General features: G+C 33.2%; 1 protein-coding gene across 1 annotated transcript in view; it reads right to left on the reverse strand.

The window, feature by feature from the left end:
• Positions 1–23445, reverse strand: part of LOC134839957 (uncharacterized) — a 122360-nt gene that overhangs the window by 55847 nt on the left and 43068 nt on the right. The window contains exon 5 of the mRNA XM_063855586.1: positions 817–947. Within this exon, the coding sequence (XP_063711656.1) occupies positions 817–947 (131 nt within the window). The remainder of the gene's footprint in view (positions 1–816; positions 948–23445) is intronic.

Consider the following 23445-nt stretch of genomic DNA (forward strand, 5'->3'; position numbering starts at 1 on the left):
GATTGAGCCCGACCATGTTTGGGTATGCTTACACCGTGTGCGAGGTATGTTTAATATATGCGCGAGGCATGTTTAATAGTGTTTGACCAATATTACGCATGTTTCGATGTATATTTCGATTATACACGAGATTTGTTTCGACAGTCCTCGACCAACATTGGGATGTTGTGACTGTGCTTTAGGTTTTGATCTGGATTGACCAAACTAGGGTATGTTTCGACAGCTCTCCGTCAGGGTTGCTTATAACGTGCCCTAAGTATTTTTTGACCGTGCTTGACCGAGGCTGAGTTTGTTTTCAACCTGTTACACCAAGTTTGGGTTTTTGGGTTTTGGGTACTTGACTAAATTTGGATAAGATAGATTAGCAGTCGAGCACTCACTTGAGTTCAACTTTGAAAGTCGCCCAATAAATGAGTACTCCGACCCAATCATATTGGAAGAATTTCAGTTGTGATTCGAGCAATGCAGTTTTCAAAACTTTACCTCATTTTGAGGAAATGATTTGAATTTTTCTCAATTGTTTTTTAATAATATTTTCTTTAAAATGTTAAATTCTGTGTCATAAGGTTATAGCGTTTCTGAAAACTGTGATTTTTGGATGTTTTTTTGGATAGCTACCTCTAAATCACAGATACTATGATTATATTTCTGCTGGATTATAATATAATGTAAATATGCGTTCATATGCAGTCCAAAATAGATAAGTTTGTTTAGTGTGTTTAACTTTAAATGTTCTTGGGGGGAATTTTTAACGGGTCAGTAGCGTGTATGGCGAAAGGTATGGGATAAAAACTGTTTGTATAAAATAACTCTTGCCTGGTTGTCGACGTCCCGGCCGTGGCACTGCTAGAAGGCGCCATCAAACCTGCTCCTGAGTTGTTTTCTTGATTCGAGCTGGAGTTTTGAGAATATGGAACCCCTCCAACTGTCTGTTGTTTAGTCAAATGCTGAAATCAAAATGGTTTGGAAAAAGAAACTAAATTTAGGATTCCGTGAACAAAAATTTAGTTCAATTACGAATATTCAAGTTATTTCTAAAGATAAAACGGCTGAATCTGAACAAAAATAGAAACCGATAATTAAAACAACTATCAATTTTGATTGACTAAAACAAGTTGTTTTCGCAAGAGGAAAAGTCGACACCGTCATTTATTTAAGGATACCAATGAGATACAACGGGAAATTTCTGTCATTTTTTGCATTCTTTAACTGCAATATTGTCTGCGGAAGTTTGATGATAAGTTAAAATAAACAGGAAACAATCAAGAAACATTCTTTTTATACATTTTTTCTCCTTACCAGAAATTAAATCTTAACAAATCTCTAAACTTAAACCTTAAAGTTATGAGCAAAAATCAGTTAAGATTCCATTATTTCGACAAATTGAGAATTTTATGTTTCATATGATAACGCGGAAAGTCTTTTGACTGATATTTTGAAAAATTTCTTCTAGAGAAACTGGTTGGGTTTTTAGCCCTTAATGTTCTACATATACATAGTATGAGCTCCATTCAAATAAAAGAAATGAAACACCCTATAAAAAAACTTTCATTGAGCTCCCGTCTAGATTAATATTTGGCACAACCCCAAAAACACCGGCACATCCCACACATACCACCCCCAGCAGGAAGAAAAATTTTGGAGGTCATTTAATAGTTTTGAAAACCTTTCTAGCCGTTCAATCGAATAAAAATCAACGAAAAAAAATGAAACAACAAACAAATCAAACGATTTATTTGTGCTGGCTTCCTTATCAAACCGTTGATTACACTGGTTTTTAAAAGAATCCAGAAAACATTTTTTTTGGCATTAAATTTTTGACATTGCTATTTCACAGTCCCAACCTCTGATTTTTGACAATTTAATGCTGAAATAAAATCTATTAGTTTGAAAACAGTTTTAATTAAAAATTTGAGAAGTTTGTAATTCTTCAAAAAAGATAAGGAATGTGAGCACGTATAAAATTATTTACTACAAACAAAAACACGAATTTACAAAAAACAAATTCTGCATTAACACAAACAACGGCTATGCTTTGAGTTGATAATCAATCAAAAATTATTACGATTTCACCATTTTTGTTATTTTAAAAAATAATAAATTTCAACGTTAAAATTCTCTAAATTCTTTCAAGCACGATAATCTTTCTGAAAAAAAATTTCAAAAAAACGGTTTTCCAAAAACGATCGATACTGAATAAAAAGACAGTAAAAATTCAAAAAAAAAGCTCCGTGTTTTCAGCTTTCAAGAACACTTGCTGTGACTTGTCTCACTGTTTAGTATTTTTCTGTGATATTACTCTGTATCAAGGCTTTTCGTATCTATTTCAGATTGACACACTAGTCTGATTTAAAAAGTTTTGGTACATCTTTTACTTCTTCGTACAAGCAGTTTTTGTAAAAAGTGGAAGTTAGAAGACAAGCAAATCAAAATATCCGAAACTATATCAACTTAGGCAACAGGAAAATTGGCGAGCAACTTGCGTTCACAGACTTAAACAAGACTGCTCATATATCAGGGCAAAGCATTGAATGAGCCCGGTTGCACTTAGGGCCAATTGAAAAGTTTTTTGGTTGAATGATTGACAAAATAATTGAGAAAAAAGGTTTCTTATTCATTGTTTCTTCATTTTATCCCTACACAAGCTATGTAAAACATAAAGGTTGTATTTAGTGTTTCGTATTGTGATTATAAGATTAAACCAGACTGCTCGTATCAGGGCGAAGGCCTGAATGTTCCGACTGCCTTTTAAGGTTTTATGGAGCAGTAATAACATTAAAAAATTAAGTGTAAGAAAAAATAAAATGAAATTTTTTTTTTAAATTTGAAATTTTTCATGAAAATCATCCCCCATACGCCATCTAAAGTACAAAAAGATAGATTTCGCTCTATGTAACAAATCAATTATGGCAAATAAGCTTCTTTCAACCAATTTGGAACGATTTTTAAGACGGATTAACTCTCCGCTCACGCGTTAATAGCGCGAAATATATCGCGCGTTAATTGTCCCAAATTGGCCAAAATGGCAAGCTTTAAACCCCCGTAACTTTACGAAAAACAATCCCAGGTAAAACTTCTTTTCAAATTTGAGCTCAGGACAACAATACCTTTCGAATGATATTTAAAAATTCTGTCAAAAATAGCTAGTTAAAAAGTCGAAGTTTGTCTGAAGAAAAAAAAACCCACCCCGAGCACAAATATTCCGTTACTTTCGTATCGAAAGTCGGAACAATTAGGGGCCTCAATTCAATTTGGAACGAATTGTTTTGCTTCATGCATCATTATTGTTCCGACTTTCGATACGAAAGTGACGGAATATTTGTGCTCGGGGTGGGTTTTTTTTCATCAGACAAATTTCGACTTTTTAACTAGCCATTTTGACGAAAATTTTTTATATCATTCGAAAGCTATTGTTGTCCTGAGCTCATATTTGAAAAGATATTTCACCTGTGATTATTTTTCGTAAAGTTATGAGGGTTTAAAGAGTGCCATTTTGGCCATTTTGACCAATTTGGGACAATTAACGCGCGATATAATTCGCGCTATTAACGCGTAAGCGGAGATTTAATCCGTCTTATAAATCGTTCCAAATTGGTTGAACGAAGCCTATTTGCCATAATTGATCTGTTACAAGAACGAAGACTCTCTTTTTGTACTTTATATGGCGTGTGGGGGATGATTTTCATAAAAATTTTCAAATTTTAGAAAATTTTTTTTTTTCATTTTATTTTATTTCATTTAATTTTTTTATGTTATTACTGCTGCTCCATAAAACTTAAAAAGGCTGTCGGAACATTCAGGGCTTCGCCCTGATACGAGCAGTCTTGTTGCACATTAATTATCCCAAATTGGCCAAATTAGCATGTTTCAAATGCCCGTAATTTTACAAAAAATGATAGCAGGTGAAAAATCTTTTTAAATTTGAGCTTAGCATAACAATATACCTCAAATGTTTAGAAAAAAAATTGGTCGAAAACGCTTAGTTTACATATTGAAAATTGACTGAATAAAAAACCACACCAAGCATAAATATTCCTCACTTTCTTCGAAAGTCAGAACAATTAACTTTCGATTGTGTAAACACTGGTTTCCAACTGCAAATCAGGTTATTATTGTCGCAGTTGTATAATTCATGTATTTAAAAAAAGAGCAATACTGTTTTTTCGTCTCAGTTATTTTACGATCATCTCTTTTGCTTGTCGACTAATTTCCTAGGAACCGTACAGACAGTCTCAAACAAAACAGTCTAAAATTTGATTTAATCTAGCGGAAATTTGATGGTTGCTGAAAAAAACTTTTGTTGCCGAAAGAAAATCAGTTTAAGCACATGATGGAAGCATTTGACTTTTCACCGGCTCCACAAGGTTTTCCAGTAAAAAATTTTTCATCCTTTTTTTTCTGATATCAAAAACTCGGAAAAATCTTTCGAGTGAAAAATTATTACATACTTCAATTTTCTTCAAAATGAACAGCGTAATTGAAATCGTTTTCACACTATCAGTGTTGGAAATTTATAAAAAATAACTGAAAACATTGTATGTTCGGGATAATGATGAAGCTAATTGGGCTTTTGATTTAAAGTGAATAGAAGAAACATTTTACACATGTCATCACATTTTTGTACCCCATTTATAATCAGGTGGGCTAATCTAATCGATGGGTGGTGTGGTACAGTCCGTATAGATAGCTACTCCTAATGCAATAAGCATTTTTCTTCATTGTAATTGAACCAAAAAAGCTCCACTTATTTCAAATGATCTAACTCACTTTTTGAAACATTTGAGGATAAATATTATGGATAGTATTTCAAGAAATCCAAAAAAGTACGAATCAAACAACTGTTTTTTAGAAAATTTTGTCTCAGTTTAAAAAATCTGCTCTCGGAAAATGGTCAAAATTGTTATAAAAACTTTTTTTTTCAAAAGTACAATGGAATCGGATCATCGATAACTAACATCGGTGTGTCGTATTAGGACTACAGTAAATAATAAGCAGATGCCTGAAGAATAAGCTTTTGTAAATGGATGAATTGTAATTGACCAAAAAAGGCTTTGTTACTTTCTCATTAAATAAGAAGAACATGAATGTTAGAAGCTATTTAAAAATACATCACCAACAATGGTATGTATGAAAAGGCGTATTACGGAAAATAACCAGACTTTAAAAGAACATCACATCAATTTGGGGGCTATAAACTCCCCCTAATAAACAAAACCGACCACAAATGATTAAATTTGTCACCTACTTACTGATTCTAATCATCAGAAGAGATGGAGTTTAACCAAAGGGATTATTTGCCAATTATGGTGTCGAGTTCTCAGAAGTCATCTAAGGGTGGAATACGAATTGCAATTAACTTGTTCTGTTCTGAGAGATAGGAAAGATAGAATTATCATTAAAAGCGTCCTCAAAATTCGCTTTTTCTCCAAACTCGCCTAATTTCCGGGTAGTCAAAAAACACCCGATCTTTAATCTACCTGCGCTGCAACGAGAAAGGGAAAAGCTAGAGCAATTTTATTAAATTTAAAAAGGCATCAACCTGAAGCGCCCTCATAAAAAGGGTCGTATTCCTTTGACTTGAAAAAAGAATCTCTTTAACCATCCCGCACCTCTATGGTAACGAAGTAACGAATTGCCACCCCTAAATAGAACTAGCTCAACAATTAAGCATATTTGAAATTTGTACCTAGCAACGAATCTCCGACCTCCTTTACAAATAGTTAAAACAGATCAAAAGAAATCGTCCAGTGCAATACGACGATGTAGCAATGCGGTAAAAAATAAAATATGTTCCAGAAAACTAAAAAATAATAATAATATTTTTTCTTCAAATAGTTCTGAAAATTGTTGCTATAATGACAATATTTGCCGCATTACTTTATTCAATTTTTTTTCGTAAGTTGCATTTTCGGGTATAGTGAATGAAGTATATGTCAAATCAGTTAAGCTAGTCCTAAAAGTTTTTATGATAAGTTTTGAAAACAAGCACTACAAGTTCCGAACTGTGTTTGAGTTCAAAAATTAGTTGATTAGTTGATTAGATGTTAGCGTCCCAGATCAGAAGTTGTTGATTTTGATAGATACCACACGCATGTGGCTAAAACAATGTGCAATGAATTTCGTCATATCTTCAAAATGGTTTAAAAAAATTGTCCCGACAAAATTAGGGAAACGTCATTCCCTAACAAAATTAGGGAAACGTCATTCCCTAACAAAATTAGGGAAACCACAATAATACGTCATGTGAAGATGAGTGATCATTTCACTAGAAAACAGTACTGCAAAGAAAACTTCATGAAAAACTCTTAGATTTCTTTGAAGCTGGGATAAAATTGCATCGCTTTAACTGTTGACCTTCCTATAGCACCTGGTTACGAATCGCCACTCTTTTAATGAAGATGCTCAGCGGTTCAATGATTTGCTTAAAGCTGAGTTTCAATAATTATACATGTGGTTTTTCTGCACAAATAGTCAAGATTTCAATCTTTTGTGTACCTCGATATAGTACACAATATGGCTGTTTTTTGGACCTCTCGCTCGTTTCTCTTCGTTTTCGGCAGTTACTCTTCTTCTAGGTCTAATCAGTCTCTGAAGCCTCTTGCTGCTATAGCAGTCGCATCTTGTCCGTTTCCCCCTGTTTCTAGGCATGAATGTGGTTCATCTGCATGATAGTTCGAGTCTCCCAACAACATATCTGGGTTCACGTTTTTTTGACCGTTAGTGCCTACAGAAATTGTTCCATTCAATTTTTAAACTGCCATGGCTGGCCTGATTTTGCCGTCGTTCAGAACACCAGCATGCCAATGCCGGTGCGGTTATCTTTCACTGAAAATCCCGCTGGCTGCGTCTTTTGATACCGCGATGTCTAAAGCTCATAACTTAACGAATGGTAAGAAAAAAACAGTGTTCTAGGTTGTTAATTTAATGAGCATGCCATTATCAAATATAGAAAATAGTACTTATCAACGGCACGTACAACGCACTGAAAATAAATTTGTCAGACGCATCAAGCTGTGGCCTTGCATTTACCAACAAGCATTACATAATTAATTCTTTTCAAGGTTACTACAACCGCGGTACCACAATAACAAACATTAGACAAAATTAGGTTTTTTAAAATGTGTTGCTCTCAAAAACTATTATTTTGCAAGCAATATAATTAGTTCCAAACCAGAAATTGCTAATTTTGATAGATACTAAGCGCATGTGGCTAAAAACTGATCTCTTTTCACCATTTAGATTGTTTGGGTTGATTCATTGCCGTTGCATAGAGCTCGTTTTCGATATATTGCGGATAAAACAATTTAACACCACTAAAACATATTTAATCATTACTATCTTATAAATTTTGCGTGTTTGCTGTGATGAATCAATTGAAAACCATTCTTGAAAGTACGACTAGTTACCCAAAAAATTCAACGACGTTAGCATTGCTGCTGCAAATCAATGGATAAAATAAGAATCAAAAATTTTTTGTTTAGCTAAGGATTCGGGGCCTAGAAATAACAGAAGTTTCAACCAGCCGAAAGGTTTTATATTTTTTTTGTTTTCTTAGGTTTTTGCTTTTCAATCGGCAAAACACCACTGCTAACTCATCGCAGGCTTATTTAAGGAATACTTTCCAGTGTTCTTTCAGCAATAGCATCTGCTTGCGTATGAACAAAATATGCTAATTCAATCAAACATGACAGACGATGCATTTACAGCGTTGACTTTATTTGGAATATCAACCCGGGAATTTGAATTGTTGACAAAATGAAGCTTTTATAAACGTGTACATCTTTAAAAAACAGAATCAACACTCTTTTCTAGAAGCGTTGCTTTTCAGTGACAAAAATTGAAAATTATTGTTCCGACTTTCGATACGAAAGTAACGTAATATTTGTGCTCGGGGTGGGTTTTTTTTTCTTCAGACAAAATTCGACTTTTGAACTAGCCATTTTTGACGGAATTTTTTTATATCATTCGAAAGCTATTGTTGTCCTGAGCTCAAATTTGAAAAGATATTTTACCTGCGATCATTTTTTGTAAGGTTATGGGGGTTTAAAGATTGCCATTTTGGCCAATTTGGGACAATTAGCGCGCGATATATTTCGCGCTATTAAAGCGTAAGCGGAGAGTTAATCCGCCTTAGAAATCGTTACAAATTGGTTGAAAGAAGTTTATTTGCCATAATTGATTTGTTACAAGGAGCTAAATTTATCCGTTTGTACTTTATATGGCGTGTGGGGGGATGACTTTCATAAAAAAATTCAAATTTTAGAAGAAAAAAAATTTTCATTTTTTTTTTCATTTAATTTTTCAATGTTATTACTGCTCCACCTTAAAAGGCAGTCGGAACATTCAGGGCTTCGCCCTGATACGAGCAGTCTTGTTGGTATTTATAATTGCAAATTAAATTGTCAGGCTCATTTTTCTCGTTTTGCATTTCGTTCAACAACAATCAATTTTGTATCAGTAATTTTTATTTCACCATTTTTCAAAATTAATAAACTGCCGCAGTCAACAAACAGATTACATGTGAATCCAGATCTAAACTTCTTGGCTCATGGAAAACAAATTACTTCTACTTACATTAAACAAGAACTTTCGGCAATTTTTGTTTATCAAATAAGTGATTTTTTCTCATTTCAGAAAACTTTTTGAGTTTGCTTTCAGTATAAATGTAAAAATTGGAAAAGCCTGAAAACAAATGTTCGTGGAAAAGCAATTTTTTTAAACCAAATTAACCAAAAAAAGACCAAAAAAACATTGGTTAAAACTTTAATATCAAATGGTGTTTGTTATTAAAAACAAAATCGTAGCCAAAAAACAGTTGAAAAAAAAAAAGGAAATGAACGCAAAAATAGAAATAAAGAAATGAGGGTAGGGGAGGGGGTTGAGGGTAGGGGAGGGGAGGATGTTAACTTGATCCAAAAAATTGACGGCTGTAAAACTTTTTGAGTTTCTAGAACAACTAATGATTGCCAATTTTGTTTAATTTTTTTAATCTAATTTAATTTATGATTAAATTTTTGTTAATAAAATTAACCTAATTTAAGAAAAATGGATCAATAGGTTTTTCTCTCCGCTGGGAAATCTGATAATAAAAGTTCCTTTTTGAATTTGACAGTCGATCTTGTTGTTCCGACTTTTGATACGAAAGTAACGGAATATTTGTGCTCGGGGTGGTTTTTTTTTTCTTCAGACAAATTTCGACTTTTTAACTAGCCATTTTTGACGGATTTTTTTTATCATTCGAAAATTATTGTTGTCCTGAGCTTAAATTTGAAAAGATATTTCACCTGTGATTATTTTTTGTAAAGTTATGAGAGTTTAAAGGTTGCCATTTTGGCCATTTTGACCAATTTGGGACAATTCGCGCTATTAATTCGTAAGCGGAGATTTAATTCGAGCTATTAACGCGTAAGCGGAGATTTAATCAGTCTTAGAAATCGTTCCAAATTGGTTGAACGAAGCTTATTTGCCATAATTGATTTGTTACAAGGAGCGAAATCTATTGTTTTCTTTTTTATTTGGCGTGTGGGTGGATGACTTCATAAAAAAATTTTCAAATTTTAGAAAATGTTTTTTTTTTTCATTTTATTTTATTTTATTTTTTATGTTGTTTATGTTAGTACTGCTCTATAAACGTTAAAAGGCAGTCGGAGTTTTCAGAGCTTTGTCCTGATACGAGCAGTCTTGTTTTTTTTGACATCTACAGTTTTGCTGGTCGATATGGAGTTACTCATCCTTTTATTATAAAAATTATGAATTGAAAATTATAACGCAAAAAGAGAGCAAAAGTCAAACCATTAAAAAGCTTTTTTTGAGCTCGAACACTTCTTAAGATTTTTCAATTAAAAAAAACAAAAAAGTCATCGCGATCTACATAAGAGTCTGATCTTTGTTTATTAATAATCAGGCAATTTAAAAAAAATTATGTGCTTTTGGATCCTACAGCTGTTGAATGAACCTTGCATAAATGGTTTTATGCCAAAGCTTTAATAACAAGCCCAAAACTGAAAAAGAGCAGGTCAAAAAAATTACTCAAACTTTTTTTCCCTCAAACTACGAAAAGCAGTTGTGCAGAAAGTTTTTGTCGCCGTGCAAATTCATTGATAGAATGTAATTCAAAGCAAAGAGATTAAAAGCTCTACTAAAGATGATTTTTTTCATCCGTTGCAATGAAAAGAAAACTATACAAGACTGCTCGTGTCAGGCCGAAGCCCTGAATATTCCGACTTCCTTTAAAGGTTTATGGAGCAGTAATAACATCAAAAAAATAAAGTAATAAAACAAAATGAAAATATTTTTTTTTGTAAAATTTGAAACTTTTTATCAAAATCATCTCCCCACACGCCATATAAAGTACAAAAATATAGATTTCGCTGCTTGTAACAAATCAATTATAGCAAATAAGCTTCTTTCAGCCAATTTGGAACGATTTCTAAGACGGATTAACTCTCCGCTTACGCGTTAATAGCGCGAAATATATCGCGCGTTAATTGTCCCAAATTGGCCAAAACGGCAATCTTTAAACCCCCATAACTTTACGAAAAATGATCACAAGTGAAATATTTTTTCAAATTTGATCTCATGACAACAATACCTTTCAAATGATACAAAATAATTCCGTCAAAAATTGCTAGTTAAGAAGTCGAAATTTGTCTGAAGAAAAAAAAACCCACCCGAGCACAAATATTCCGTTACTTTCGTATCGAAAAACGGAACAATAACACATTAAATTATTCAGTATCAAGTTCTACTAAAGATAGTAAAATCTTGCATAATAAATACTTTTCTATTTATGTAAATTCTGCTTAATTGCGATTTAAAAAAGCAGCGCTTTTATTACCACCTGATAGTTTTATTTTAAAGTTTTGAATGAAAAAAATTTATTGAAATTTTGCTTATTCAAATGAAGGAGCTATTGGAGGCATTTTAGTCTGGGCTTTTATTAGTTTTTCGCACAAACACGATCCAAAAATAATTTTTGGACCTGGATACGCAGTATATCACATCAACGTTCCGGATATAAAACGCTTCCTCATAGTGAAATCGTCATTTTAATCTATTAATTGAAGTAAAAAAAATTTTCGTTGCATTAGATATTTGAGCTTTACAGTCCCCTGAACAATAGTGGGAAACCTAATTAACTGCATTTAAATCAAAAATTAACCAAACTTTGACTTATTGATTTTGAAAGCGATTTTGATTAACGAGACAAATTTATTGATGAAAATCATTGCTGACGGGCATTTCAAACCAAATTCACACTAGTTGTTTTCATAAATAGCAGGTGTGTTGGTTTGGACCAAATTTTGAGACCATTTAGAAAACTGCATCTTTTATGAACACTGTGCAAAAACCTATTCTACTTCTATTTTGTCTTCAATTATGTTTCATCTACGACGATAGCGTTTTATAATGCAGGATTGAAGCTGATATTTTGCTCAACCAATCTCTAGTCTCTGGTTTCTTTGGAACCTCAATTTGCAACATAAAGAACCAAGTTTTGTCCCTTGAAACGCTTTTTTTAAATGTCTATAAAAATCATGTTTCAATGCTTTAAATATATCAACACATCCTGAACAACATGTGGTAATCAAATAAATTTCACGCCCTAGAATTTTTTCAAATAACCTCATTAAAATTCGCTTAATAGTACAGACAATGCTTTTTCTAGACAAGCTTAAAAATTAACTTCAATTTTGGATAGCTTTTTATACCACATTCCTGCTATTGAAAAACAGTAACCATTTTGAAATTTAAATAGTTGCGCAGTTCTAGCTTTTTGCAAGACAAGCCTACTGATTGAAAACAATTTTGAAGGGCAATCAATAATGCACTCGAGTTATTGTTCCCACCACTGAAAATGGGGAGGATTTCTGTTTTCGGGTGTGTGTTTTGTTCTTTTTCTTTTTTGTTTTCCACTCAAATCACTTGCCACAATAATCATCGGAATTGTTAAAGTGACATATCATCATCAGGTTTTTCAGCTGTGATTTGAAAGAGTTCAAAAAAATTCAAAAAGTTGTCCCAATATTAAAAAAACTTTTTAATTTTATGCTTTTCAAACCATATTCGAGCGAAACGTTTTTGGCGCCAATTTTGGAACAAAGTCTTCAGAAGTTCAATAAAAAATTTGCAACAAAAAATTGAAGGCAGCTTCTGTTTGAACTTTCTTATGATTTTCAAAAATTATTTTCTAGAAAGTTTTCGACAAAAGCTCTTGCCCAATTTGCCTGTTTCATTCTGATTGCCATATATGACTAGGTTCTATGTTGTCATTTAGATCTTTTTATCACACCACCCAATAATGACACTAACTTTTGAAAATAAAACTTTTGTATTTTTTTTAAATATGTTCGGAAATATCTGTGCCTGTTGCGCAGCAATTGGCTATCCTCGTTGGAACTTTAAATATTTTGATGAGAATCACTGTTTTTACTAATAATTTTAACCGGAAGTTTTTAAAACACTCAGCAGAAAACATCTTCATAATCCATTTCTGATAATCTTGGCCTCATGTTTGACAGAGAAATTAAATTAAGACTAGTCGAAGAAGAAGTTTAAAATGTTCTACATCCTCTCCCACTAAAAGAACTCAAATTTTAGGAATTTTATGTGCAGTAGCGGATTTCGGGGGGGGGGGGGGACACATTTCACCCAGAGATTCGACCCCCTGCCGACCCAGGAGGTCCTCCCTTTGTGCTATTTTGAGATTCTAATTTTGGCTGTCTGACCTTAAATATTTTCAAAAGGCGTCTTTGGCGCCAATATATACTAATTTTGAAGGGGAAGCGCACGCCGAAAAAACGCATTTTTTTGGTCGAAATTTTTCAAAAAATGCCTAAAAAAAACGCCCTTTTTGGTCTTTTTTCAAAAATTTGCCTGCGGTGCACAAAATTTGGTCAAATTACGGTCTTCATAGTGATTTGGGATACCTCAGAAAATCAGATTTGTGGACCTGAAAAAAAATTAATCATAAGGTTTAATAATGTGTCAAATTTTTATTTTAAAAATTCATTGAGACTGGTATAAATATTCCCTCTTATTTTAAACCTCTGTTTTTGCTAAGTGTTAGTCGCATTAATTCTTGCATTATTATTAGAAGTTGAAAACGGCGAATTTGTTGGCGTAAAGTTATTATTGTCCCATTTTTTGAAGTCTGTGACTATTTTTAGTTAAACAATGGGAGTCTAAAGATTGCCAATTGATCCAACTTGGGATAATATACGCGCGATATATTTAGTTCTTTTAAAGCATGAGCGGAGAAATAATCCATCCTGGAAATCAGTTCAAATTGATTTCGGGCATGCTGTTTTGTTTATTGGATACTTCGCTATATGCGATAAAATCAAACTATACTTTCCATTTTTCTTGTATGTTATTGTAATTGAATAATATTAATGCAATTTCGTGTTTATCATAACTGCAGTTTTAAATGCCGGCGTAGTTTTTATAAATTGGAGAAAAAAGTTGGCACTTTTCTTTTTTTTTATTTTCAAATTTTTTTTGAAGACTTTACAAAATTGGTTAAAATCATTTCGAAGCTTAAGAAAATTCTTACGAATCTATTCGAAAAAGTTCCTCAAAAAAAACTGTTCTTGTTAGCAAAACTTTCATTTGAAATTTATTTAAACCAATTTTTTTTGCTGAACTTGCAAAAAAACGTGCTATATTTAAAATATCTTTTGTTTGTTAATTTTGTTATTTTCAAAATTTAATATAAACACATCTGCCAATTGAACTATCGAAAATCGCCAATGTAAGAAAACAAATTAGATAAAAAAATTCAACAAGACTGCTCATATCAAGGCCATGCCTTGAATGTTTCGACTGCTCTTCAACATCTCTTAATGCTTCACCTTATACGCTATGCCAATTACAAAAAAGTGTTAACCTTAGCTTGAATAAACATTGGTTCTACACAACCCGGGCAAAAAGAGCGAGCCAATGCGATTATTATAGAGGAACTTAGAAGCCGGAAATCGTAAAATACTAAGTTTAGCTCTGTTTTTGCTCATTTTTGAAATTAATGCTGCTGTCAAAAAATGCTGCTGCTATTTTATGCTTATTGAGATTGAGTCTGATTTTTTTCTGTTTACAGGTAAATTAATTAGATGGTACAAAAGTTTGTTAAAAATGGCTAGTTAACGCATCCAAAATGATCTGGAGAAATAAAATCACCTCTAATACAAATATTTCGCTTTTTTCCAAAAATTGGATTAAAAACACGCAATGGAGATTAACATTAATATCATTCATTTCACTGAATCAACTCAATCAAAAACATTGGTTAAGCATACAAGTTATTCGATTCTGCATGACCATAAATTCCAACAAATAACAAAGTGTGCATTATGTTCCCAATCTCGCCAATAAAATAAGCTGGTAATTTGTTCTAAATATTGAAACTTTTAATTTGAATAATTCTTACTGTCGTCAGCAAGGAAAAAATTTGAAATATAATTTCACAATTTTTTTGCCTCGCAACAGCCATCACGAAAAAATTATAAATTAAAATTTATTTAGCATAATCGTTTAGAGTAAGAAGTAATGACCAGTTAGTTAACCTCCTTTCATTTTGGAAGAAATTTGAAGGCCAGATATGCCGCCAGTCACAATTAGTTCGCGTTAAAATATCACCATTACAAATAAAATTTTCAAATTGCTCATAAATTTAGAACAGATAAAAATAAACAGAAAAGAGAAAATGACCTATTCTAGATATCTTTTTTGCATACAAAAATTGATGTTTAAGACATAAAAATTGAATTAAAAAATCATTCCATGTCGATTTGAATTCTTTTTAATTCCTTCAAACACAGTCACACAAAGTGCTGAAACGGTGGGTTAAAGTCGATTAAAATCGATTTGGTTCGTTTTTAGCTTTTATTTACGGTCATTTAAATCGGTTACAAAAATTTTTCCAACTCAGCCCTAATTTCTGTTATTTTATCTACATACTTTTCTCAAAGTAAAATCGATCTCAATTTTTCTTTGACAGTCTGGGTAATGTTGCACATAAAATGCATACGTAACTGGTCATTTAAAAGTAGGCTTAATGATGCTCTTTAGAAAATTACGTAAGAACATCTGAAGGAAATTGAGACCATTTTACTCAATTTTATCATTAAAATTTTTCACTAACGTCTTTGGCTTAAAATACAATTGTAATTTGAACCATAATGTTTTAGCAACCAATATGTTAATACTTGATTCTTTGACATCATCAGATCTGTCAATTGGATCAAAATATGAGAAAAATTTGTTCTAAGATGATCTGCTTGAACGGTTTGTAATTACCGTTTTTCATTTAAGAAAATCAAAAAAGGAAAAACAATTAGCAGAGGAGAAGACGTTGGTTTGTAAGCTGCAAAAAACTATCAATAAAATAATCGGGAGTTTATCGGGGGACAATAAGCCGTTTTTGGGCAGTTTGTGGAAAATGTTGACTACAAAATTGTGCGGGGCGCTGCCCTCAACTTTAGTATATATTGGCGCCCAAGGCGCCTGTAGAACATTTTCAGGACCGACCGAAAGGTCATGAAATAGTACCAAAAGGTGGACACTTTGCGTAAAAAAAAGCTTAATCAATTCTTGGTACAATATTGGCACATTTTTAGTTTGTCCTTTATATGGGGTGGTTTTTCCTCTTTTCTTAATTTAAGTTGGGGGGATACTTTAATGAGAGATTGTTTTATTTTACAATCATCTCATTTCTGCGGGAAATATAATCAGGAGCGAATTTGGAGGGGGGGGGGGGAGGTTCCCGCTTCAAATTTCCAAAAAGTGTCCTAAAACGTCAATTTTGACCTTTTTTATTTTGACTGCGGCGCTGAAAGATTTGTCAAATTAGAGTCTTTGTAGTGTTCAGGGAGCGCTCGGAAAATCAAATTGGTTAACCTAAAAAAAGTTGGCAAAATTCAAGAAAAATATGTAAATCCGCCCCTGAAATAGATCCGGCCCTGAACTGGTCCGCCTTAAAAGAAAATCCTAGATCCGCCCCTGATGAACATAAGAGAACAAACCCGATCAAGGATTCAAAGCTTCAAAAATAGAAAAGAGTAGCTCAGCAATATATCGAATTATTGAAAAACTATGATGTTTTTCAACGCGTTTTTAATCGAACAAATTGAAGAGTTCTTCCATTTCACTAAAAAGGCACCATATCGAACAGTTTTAACTATAGTTTTTATTTTCATCCGCAGTTATGATTAAAATAGGAAACGTTTTGGTGAAATAAGTTAAATACTGAGCTGACTTTTTGGAGTAAGAACAGAACACAAACCTCGTTGCTCTCGAGAAGAGTGAATGGAAAACTCCAGAGGAACAGTCCAGATCCCGACTGCGAGTCCTCAGATTCGGCCTCCGAGACCTGCCTTCGAGTAGCCGAAGTGTTCATCTCGTTCGCAAACAGAGTCGCCAGACTCGACTGCGAATCTGCCGAGGACTGTTTTCGGCGAATCGAGATATTCCAAAACTTCGGACTACTTGAAGAATCAGAACTCACTCGGCGCTGAGCAAATGACGTCATTTTTCGCCGAACCGAATTTCTCCCTTCCTTATTTGGCAGGTTTTCAGGAGTTACGTCGCATAATGTGTTACGACGTTGGCTAGCGGCCATTTTAAAAGCGAAGGTTGAGACAAGTAAAAATAAAAACGAAGGAGCCGTAAAACGAAATCAATTATGCGAACTAAAATGTTGGGCGCCGAGGAGCTAAAGTTTGAATTTATAAACTAAACAAATATATTAAACGGTTGGTGTTTTAACTTGAGTGACAGAAAAAAAAACAGAACTGCGTCAGTTTTTAAGTAGAATTACAAAACAGGAAAATGAAATAGTATTTAACTGAAACTATAATGTAAAAAAACGATTTGCTAGAAAAACAATGTGACCGGAAAAATGCGATGAGTTAAAAGGCGCTGTAATTATACTTGAATCGAAAGGATGGAGATAAAAAATCTAAATGATTACAATTTAATCAAGTTAATTAGTTTTTTAGTGCAGTGATGCTTGCCATTGTTGGATTATTTATTTTTGATCGCAAATAAATTAATTTTGATAATTACATAAATTAGGTCTATGCTGAAACTTTTCTGTCAATTATCAGTTTTTAATCATTGTTTTACCAGTTCCCAACTTGAAAGTCATATTTGGGATGTGGCACAAAATAAATGATAGAATTCAAAGTTTTGACAGCAAAAAAATCGATTATTTTCAAATCATCAAAAGCTTCAGTGTAGCTACTGTTCTAGAACTATTTTAGATCTATATGTGGTACTGAAATTATGTACCACCGTTTTTTATAAAAAGAAAAAAATAATTTTGATAGCAAATTACTTTTAACAAGGTATTTGTTATTAAGCGCAGTCAACCGTGCAAATCTAATTTTCATAATCAAATTGCAATCATCCGCAACATCTTTTGAAATCAAAAAGCACAATTTGGGTAATTTGTTATTTTCCTTGTTCCGGGTATGGAATTTCTTAAATATAAAAAATACGATTTGGGTTTAATTAAAAATCAATTCGAGAAGAAAACAATATATGAAGATCTCAGTAACAAAAATTTCCATATTAGCACCATATTAGCACCGAATAATCAGTCTATCTCAACATCAAAAAAAGTTTTCATTGGCACTTTTTTGATAAATTTAATCCAAATTACTGGATCAAAAATTCACTAAAGAAATGAATTGAACTTAAAAAGAAATCAGAAGTCAAACCGCGGAAAACGTTGATTTAGCAAACTTTGGGATATTAATTTATACAAACCATTTTTTTGGAAGATTTTGACCCAAACAACGCATTTTTTGGGCAGGCATTTTTCCTAAAATTCGTATAAATTGGCACCACCGCGCCTTTAGAAAAATTGTTAGGTCGATCGGCCAAAAATGGATGTCATAAAAAAATACCAAAGGGATACCCTCTGGGTGTGAGGGGTCGAATCGCTGCGGGACAAGGGGAATCTGCTATTCAGTAATGCATCACTGTGGGTACACCTTAACTATTAAATGTTAGAAGGGCTTTGAGAAAAAAAAAACATCAAATAAAATTTATGGTTGGCACTTTTTTGATAAAATAACTGGATCAAAAAGTTCCTAAAGAATTGAACTGAACTTAAAAAGAAATCTAAAGTCAAACTGCAAAAAGGTTAATTTGAGCTTGAACAAATCTTAAGATTTTTCTTGAAAAAAAAAAACATCTAGAACTATATAAGAGCCTGAACTACGTTCATCGACTCTTAATAGTTTAGAAAGTATTCCATTATAAATCACGGTTTAATTGCCAAAAAATCAATTGAAGTTTCAGCTAAATTTGGTATTTGTTACAATTAAATATTAATAACTGATGGCTATAAATAATACAAATTATGTTGTGTAAATAAAGCGATAAAAAGTTAATTCGCTCTAAAAGCATATAAAAAATCGGCTTTAGAGGTCACAATTGAAGATTAATGTTTGTCATTTTATAATTTTTTAATCTGGTGATCCGTTTGGAAAATGTGAATGTTGAGCTTTTGCTTTCAGTAGAGCAGAATCTCCAAAAAATCCAGAACAAATTTTTATTTCAGCGATCACCGTATTTCAGTTAGAACCAATTTCTAGCTTTCTATTCTAGTTAATGTCAACAAAAATTTTCATCATCTCATAGAAAATGCCATAACTTGTGATAAATAATTACAATGAAATCCTTTTTACAAGAAGTATATGACAAGAACTTTCCATATGGATAAAAATAGATGCCAAAGTAGCAATTTTTTTGATTAAAAAGTGAATGAATTTTGAGAATAGGAAGATATATTTTGTTCAGTTTGAATAACCAGCAGCACACCCGTTGGGGACTCTGGGATCTATAAAGCAAGTCTGAACCTGCTTAACGCACGACTTACACGGCTGATGCTAGTCAGTTTTCGACTGAATAAGAACAGGACACAAAGAACGTATTTTCCGCTGGTTGATTTTTGTAGTGATTGGAACTAAATGCCTAGAGTTGTGTGCCTGATACCCAAGGGCGTGTTTAAAATACTTTTCACCGTCTTCATAGGGCGACCAAATTGAATTTTTGAGCTCAGCTGAAATGATTAGAAAACCCAATTAACTGAAAAATATCAGGACTGAAGGCAGCAAAAAAGTGAAGTTATGATACAACTTATTGAAAAGAACGAATGTTTTTCACTTCATTTTGTGCTCGCGTTTGCTTGTAATCTACTTCCTTTTGTTAATTCAACCATCAAAAGGAAAGTTGAGACAAAAAATTGTTTCTGGATGCAAACGACGCCGCCTTCACGTGGTGGATCCGACGGCCTGGCTCGCCAGGATGCAAATGGCGTCAACCCCCCTTCTCCAATGGGTCGGGGGAAGCTCAGAAAAATTGTTCCTACCATCTGACATACAAAATCTTGCTCAACAATTAATCATTGAGGTCACGAAATTGTACATGAACATAAGGTGTGTTTGCAATGGTTTGCAAAATCTCATGTCAATTTTCGTGACAAATGGAAAAAGTAAAAATATAAAACTATTTAAAATCACAGCAAGTGGATACGATAGATGAGTACCTAGGGTAATTTTGTACCCAGTAGTAATTTTCATCCTTTTGTGCTCGGGGGAAATATTTTGAAAAGATCGATTTAGCAAACTTTGGGATATTAATTTATACAGGCCATTTTTTTGGAAGGTTTTCACCAGAAAACAACGCATTTTTTCGGCAGGCATTTTTCTTAAAATTATTATAAATTAATACCACCCCACCTTCAGGAAAATTGTTAGGTCGATCGGCCAAAAATGGATGTAAAAAATACCAAAGGGAGACCCTCTGGGTGTGAGGAGCCAAATCGCTGATGGACGAGGGGCATCTGTTATCCGGTAATGCATCTCTGTGGGTACGCCTTAATTATCAAAATTTAGAAGGGTACTAAAGAAAAAATAAGCACTGAAAGCAACATGTTTTTGAACAAAATCCATTCAGTATCTCGAAGTTTGCTTGAATCTCATTAACTATTTTACTATGGTTCAAAATCTGACTCCTCTATTCTTTCCCCTCACTGTGATTTTAAATAGCATTAAATTAGTTTACATTTTCCAATAACGCATAGTAACATTTTGTTTGCATGGACAACTTCGTGAACTCAAAGATTACTCGCTGATCACTGAGCAAGATTTTCTATGTCATGGTAGGAAGGAACAACTTTTGCTCTCTACTTTTTGTTTGATGGTGGAAAAAACAATGCAAAGTAAACAAGACTGCTCGTATCAGGGCGAAGCCCTGAATGTTCCGACTGCCTTTTAAGGTTTATGGAGCAGTAATAACATTAAAAAATTCAATGAAATAAAACAAAATGAAAAATTTTTTTCTTCTAAAATTTGAATTTTTTTATGAAAATCATCCCCCCACACGCCACATAAAGTACAAAAGGACAGATTTCGCTCCTTGTAACAAACCATTTATGGCAATTAAGCTTCTTTTAATCAATTTGGAACGATTTCTAAGACGGATTTACTCTCCGCTTACGCGTTAATAGCGCGAATTATATCGCGCGTTAATTGTCCTTATTGGCCAAAATGGCACTCTTTAAACCCCCATAACTTTACAAAAAATGATCACAGGTGAAATATCTTTTCAAATTTGAGCTCAGGGGAACAATACCTTTTGAATGATATAAAAAAGTTCCGTCAAAAATGGCTAGTTAAAAAGTCGAAATTTGTCTGAAGAAAAAAAAACCCACCCCGAGCACAAATATTCCGTTACTTTCGTACCGAAAGTCGGAACAACAAGACTGCTCGTATCAGGGCAAAGCCCTGAATGTTCCGACTGCCTCTCAAGGTTTCTGGAACAGTAATAACATTAAAAAAATATATACACTAAAACAAATTGAAAAAAAAAATTTCCAAAATTTGAAATTTTTTATGAAAATCATCCCTTCACATGCCATATAAAGTACAAAAGGATAAATTTTGCTCCTTGTAACAAATCATTTGGCAAATAAGCTTCCTTCAACCAATTTGGAAAGATTTCTAAGACGGATTAAATCTCCGCTTACGCGTTAATATCGCGCGTTAATTGTCCCAAATTGTGCAAAATGGCAATCTTTAAACCCTCATAACTTTACGAAAAAAATCACTGGTAAAATATTTTTTCAATTGTAAGCTCAGGATAACAATAGCTTTCGAATGATAAAAACAAATCCGTCAAAAATGGCTAGTTAAAAAGTCGAAATTTGTCTGAAGAAAAAAAAACCCACCCTGAGCACGAATATTCCGTTACTTTCGTATCGAAAGTCGGAACAAAAATATTTAACCAAATTGTTTGAATGTCAACTGAAAGGTAAAAACAATCATTATACTTTTCTAAACTAGTTTTTGAGAGGGAAAGACTTAATAATTACCCCCTCCCCCGACTTATGCTTCCACTAAAGATTTGCCAACAGTATAGATAAAAGCAGTAAATTTGCACTAAAGCGTTGTGTTTAAATTTTGAATTTTGCTGTTTTCCGATCTGTCATAAATTCGTCAAACTTAAATTTTTTTAACGAGAAATATCAACAAAACTGCTCGTATCAGGGCGAAACCTTGAATGTTCCGACTGCCTTTTAAGGTTTAGGGAGCAGTAATAACATTAAAAAATTCAATGAAATAAGACAAAATGAAAAAAAAAATTTTAAATTTGAATTTTTTAAATAAAAATCATCCCCCCACACGCCATATAAAGTACAAAAGGATGAACTTTGCTCCTTGTAACAAACCAAATATGGCAAATAAGCTTCTTTCAACCAATTTGGAACGATTTCTAAGACGGATTAACTCACCGCTTACGCGCGTTAATTGTCCCAAATTGGCCAAAATGACAATGTTTAAATTCCTGTAACTCCACGAAAAATGATCACAGGTAAAATATTTTTTCAAATTGGAGCTTAGAACATTAATACGTTTCGAATGATTAAAAAAATTCCGTCAAAAATGGCTAGTTAAAACGTCGAAATTTGTCTGAAGAAAAAAGAAAGTCGGAACAATTACTTTCGTATCGAAAGTCGGAAAAATAAACAGAACAAAAAGTAGAATATGTTTGCTCTTATATTACTAAAAGATATATCAATTTTTGGCTGATTGACCTTAAAATGTTTCCAAAGGCGCCTTTGGCGCTAATCTATACTACTTTCGAAATTTTCCAAAAAAGGCCTAAAAACGCCTTCTTTGGCCTTTTTTGGAAAATTTGCCTGCTGTGCACAAAATTGGTCAAATTACGGTCTTCATAGTCATTTGGTGAGTTATATATGTTGACCAAATTTTCTGGGCCGCAGGCGAATGTTTGAAAAAAGACCAAAAATAGCGTTTTTAGGCCCTTTTTGGAAAATTTCGACCAAAAAATCGCGTTTTTTTGGCGCGCGCTCACCCCTCGAAAGCAGTATAAATTGGTGCCAAAGCGCCTTTAGAAAAAAAAGTTTAAGGTCAGTCAGCCAAAAATGGATATCTCAAAATAGTACAAAGGGGGTACCCTTTGGGTCGGCTGGGGGTCGAATCCCTGAGGAAAAGAAGCGTCCCCCCTAAATCCGCTACTGTTGGCTACTTAAGGTTCTTTGGAAAAACCTTAGGGTCGGTCAGCTAGCTAACAATGGATGTTACATTTAGCTTTAAAAGAAGACTCTTTTAATAGCGAGGGGGTCCTATCTCTGAGATGAATGAAATTTCGGTTTCTGTGTGTGGCAAACTGGGTTGCAATAGGAATACAAAACTGTACGTGTAGCTAAATTTCATGTGCCTCTTAAGGTTCCGATTGCCTCTTAAGGTTTCTGGAACAGTAATAACATTAAAAAATTAAATACACTGAAACAAATTGAAATTTTTTTTTTTCCAAAAATTGAATTTTTTTATGAAAATCATCCCTCCACATGCCATATAAAGTACAAAAGCATAAGTTTCGCTCCTTGTAACACATCATTTGGCAAATAAGTATGTGGCAAATAAGCTTCTTTCAACCAATTTGGAACTATTTCTAAGACGGTTTAACTCACCGCTTACGCGTTAATAGCGCGACACATATCGCGCGTTAATTGTTCCAATTTGGCCAAAATGACAATGTTTAAATTCCCGTAACTCTACGAAAAATGATCACAGGTAAAATATTCTTTTCAAATTTGAGCTTAGAACATTAATACCTTTCGAATAATTAAAAAAAATCCGTCAAAAATGGCTAGTTAAAACGTCGATATTTGTCTGAAGAAAAAAAACCCACCCCGAGCACAAATATTCCGTTACTTTCGTATCGAAGGTCGGAACAATAAAAAGCAAAAGCAAGCACAGCAAGCAATCGTATTTCAGAAAGAATCCAAAAAACTCAACATTTTGTACAAACTTTATTTTATGAAAAAACACTTCCCCTCTAGAAAATTCTAGATCCAACACTAGACCCGACTAAAGAATCCCTACACCTTGTGAAATGGGAGCGTAGCGATTA

The sequence above is a fragment of the Symsagittifera roscoffensis genome, chromosome 2 (assembly GCF_963678635.1).
Source record: "Symsagittifera roscoffensis chromosome 2, txSymRosc1.1, whole genome shotgun sequence".
Taxonomy (NCBI): domain Eukaryota; kingdom Metazoa; phylum Xenacoelomorpha; order Acoela; family Convolutidae; genus Symsagittifera; species Symsagittifera roscoffensis.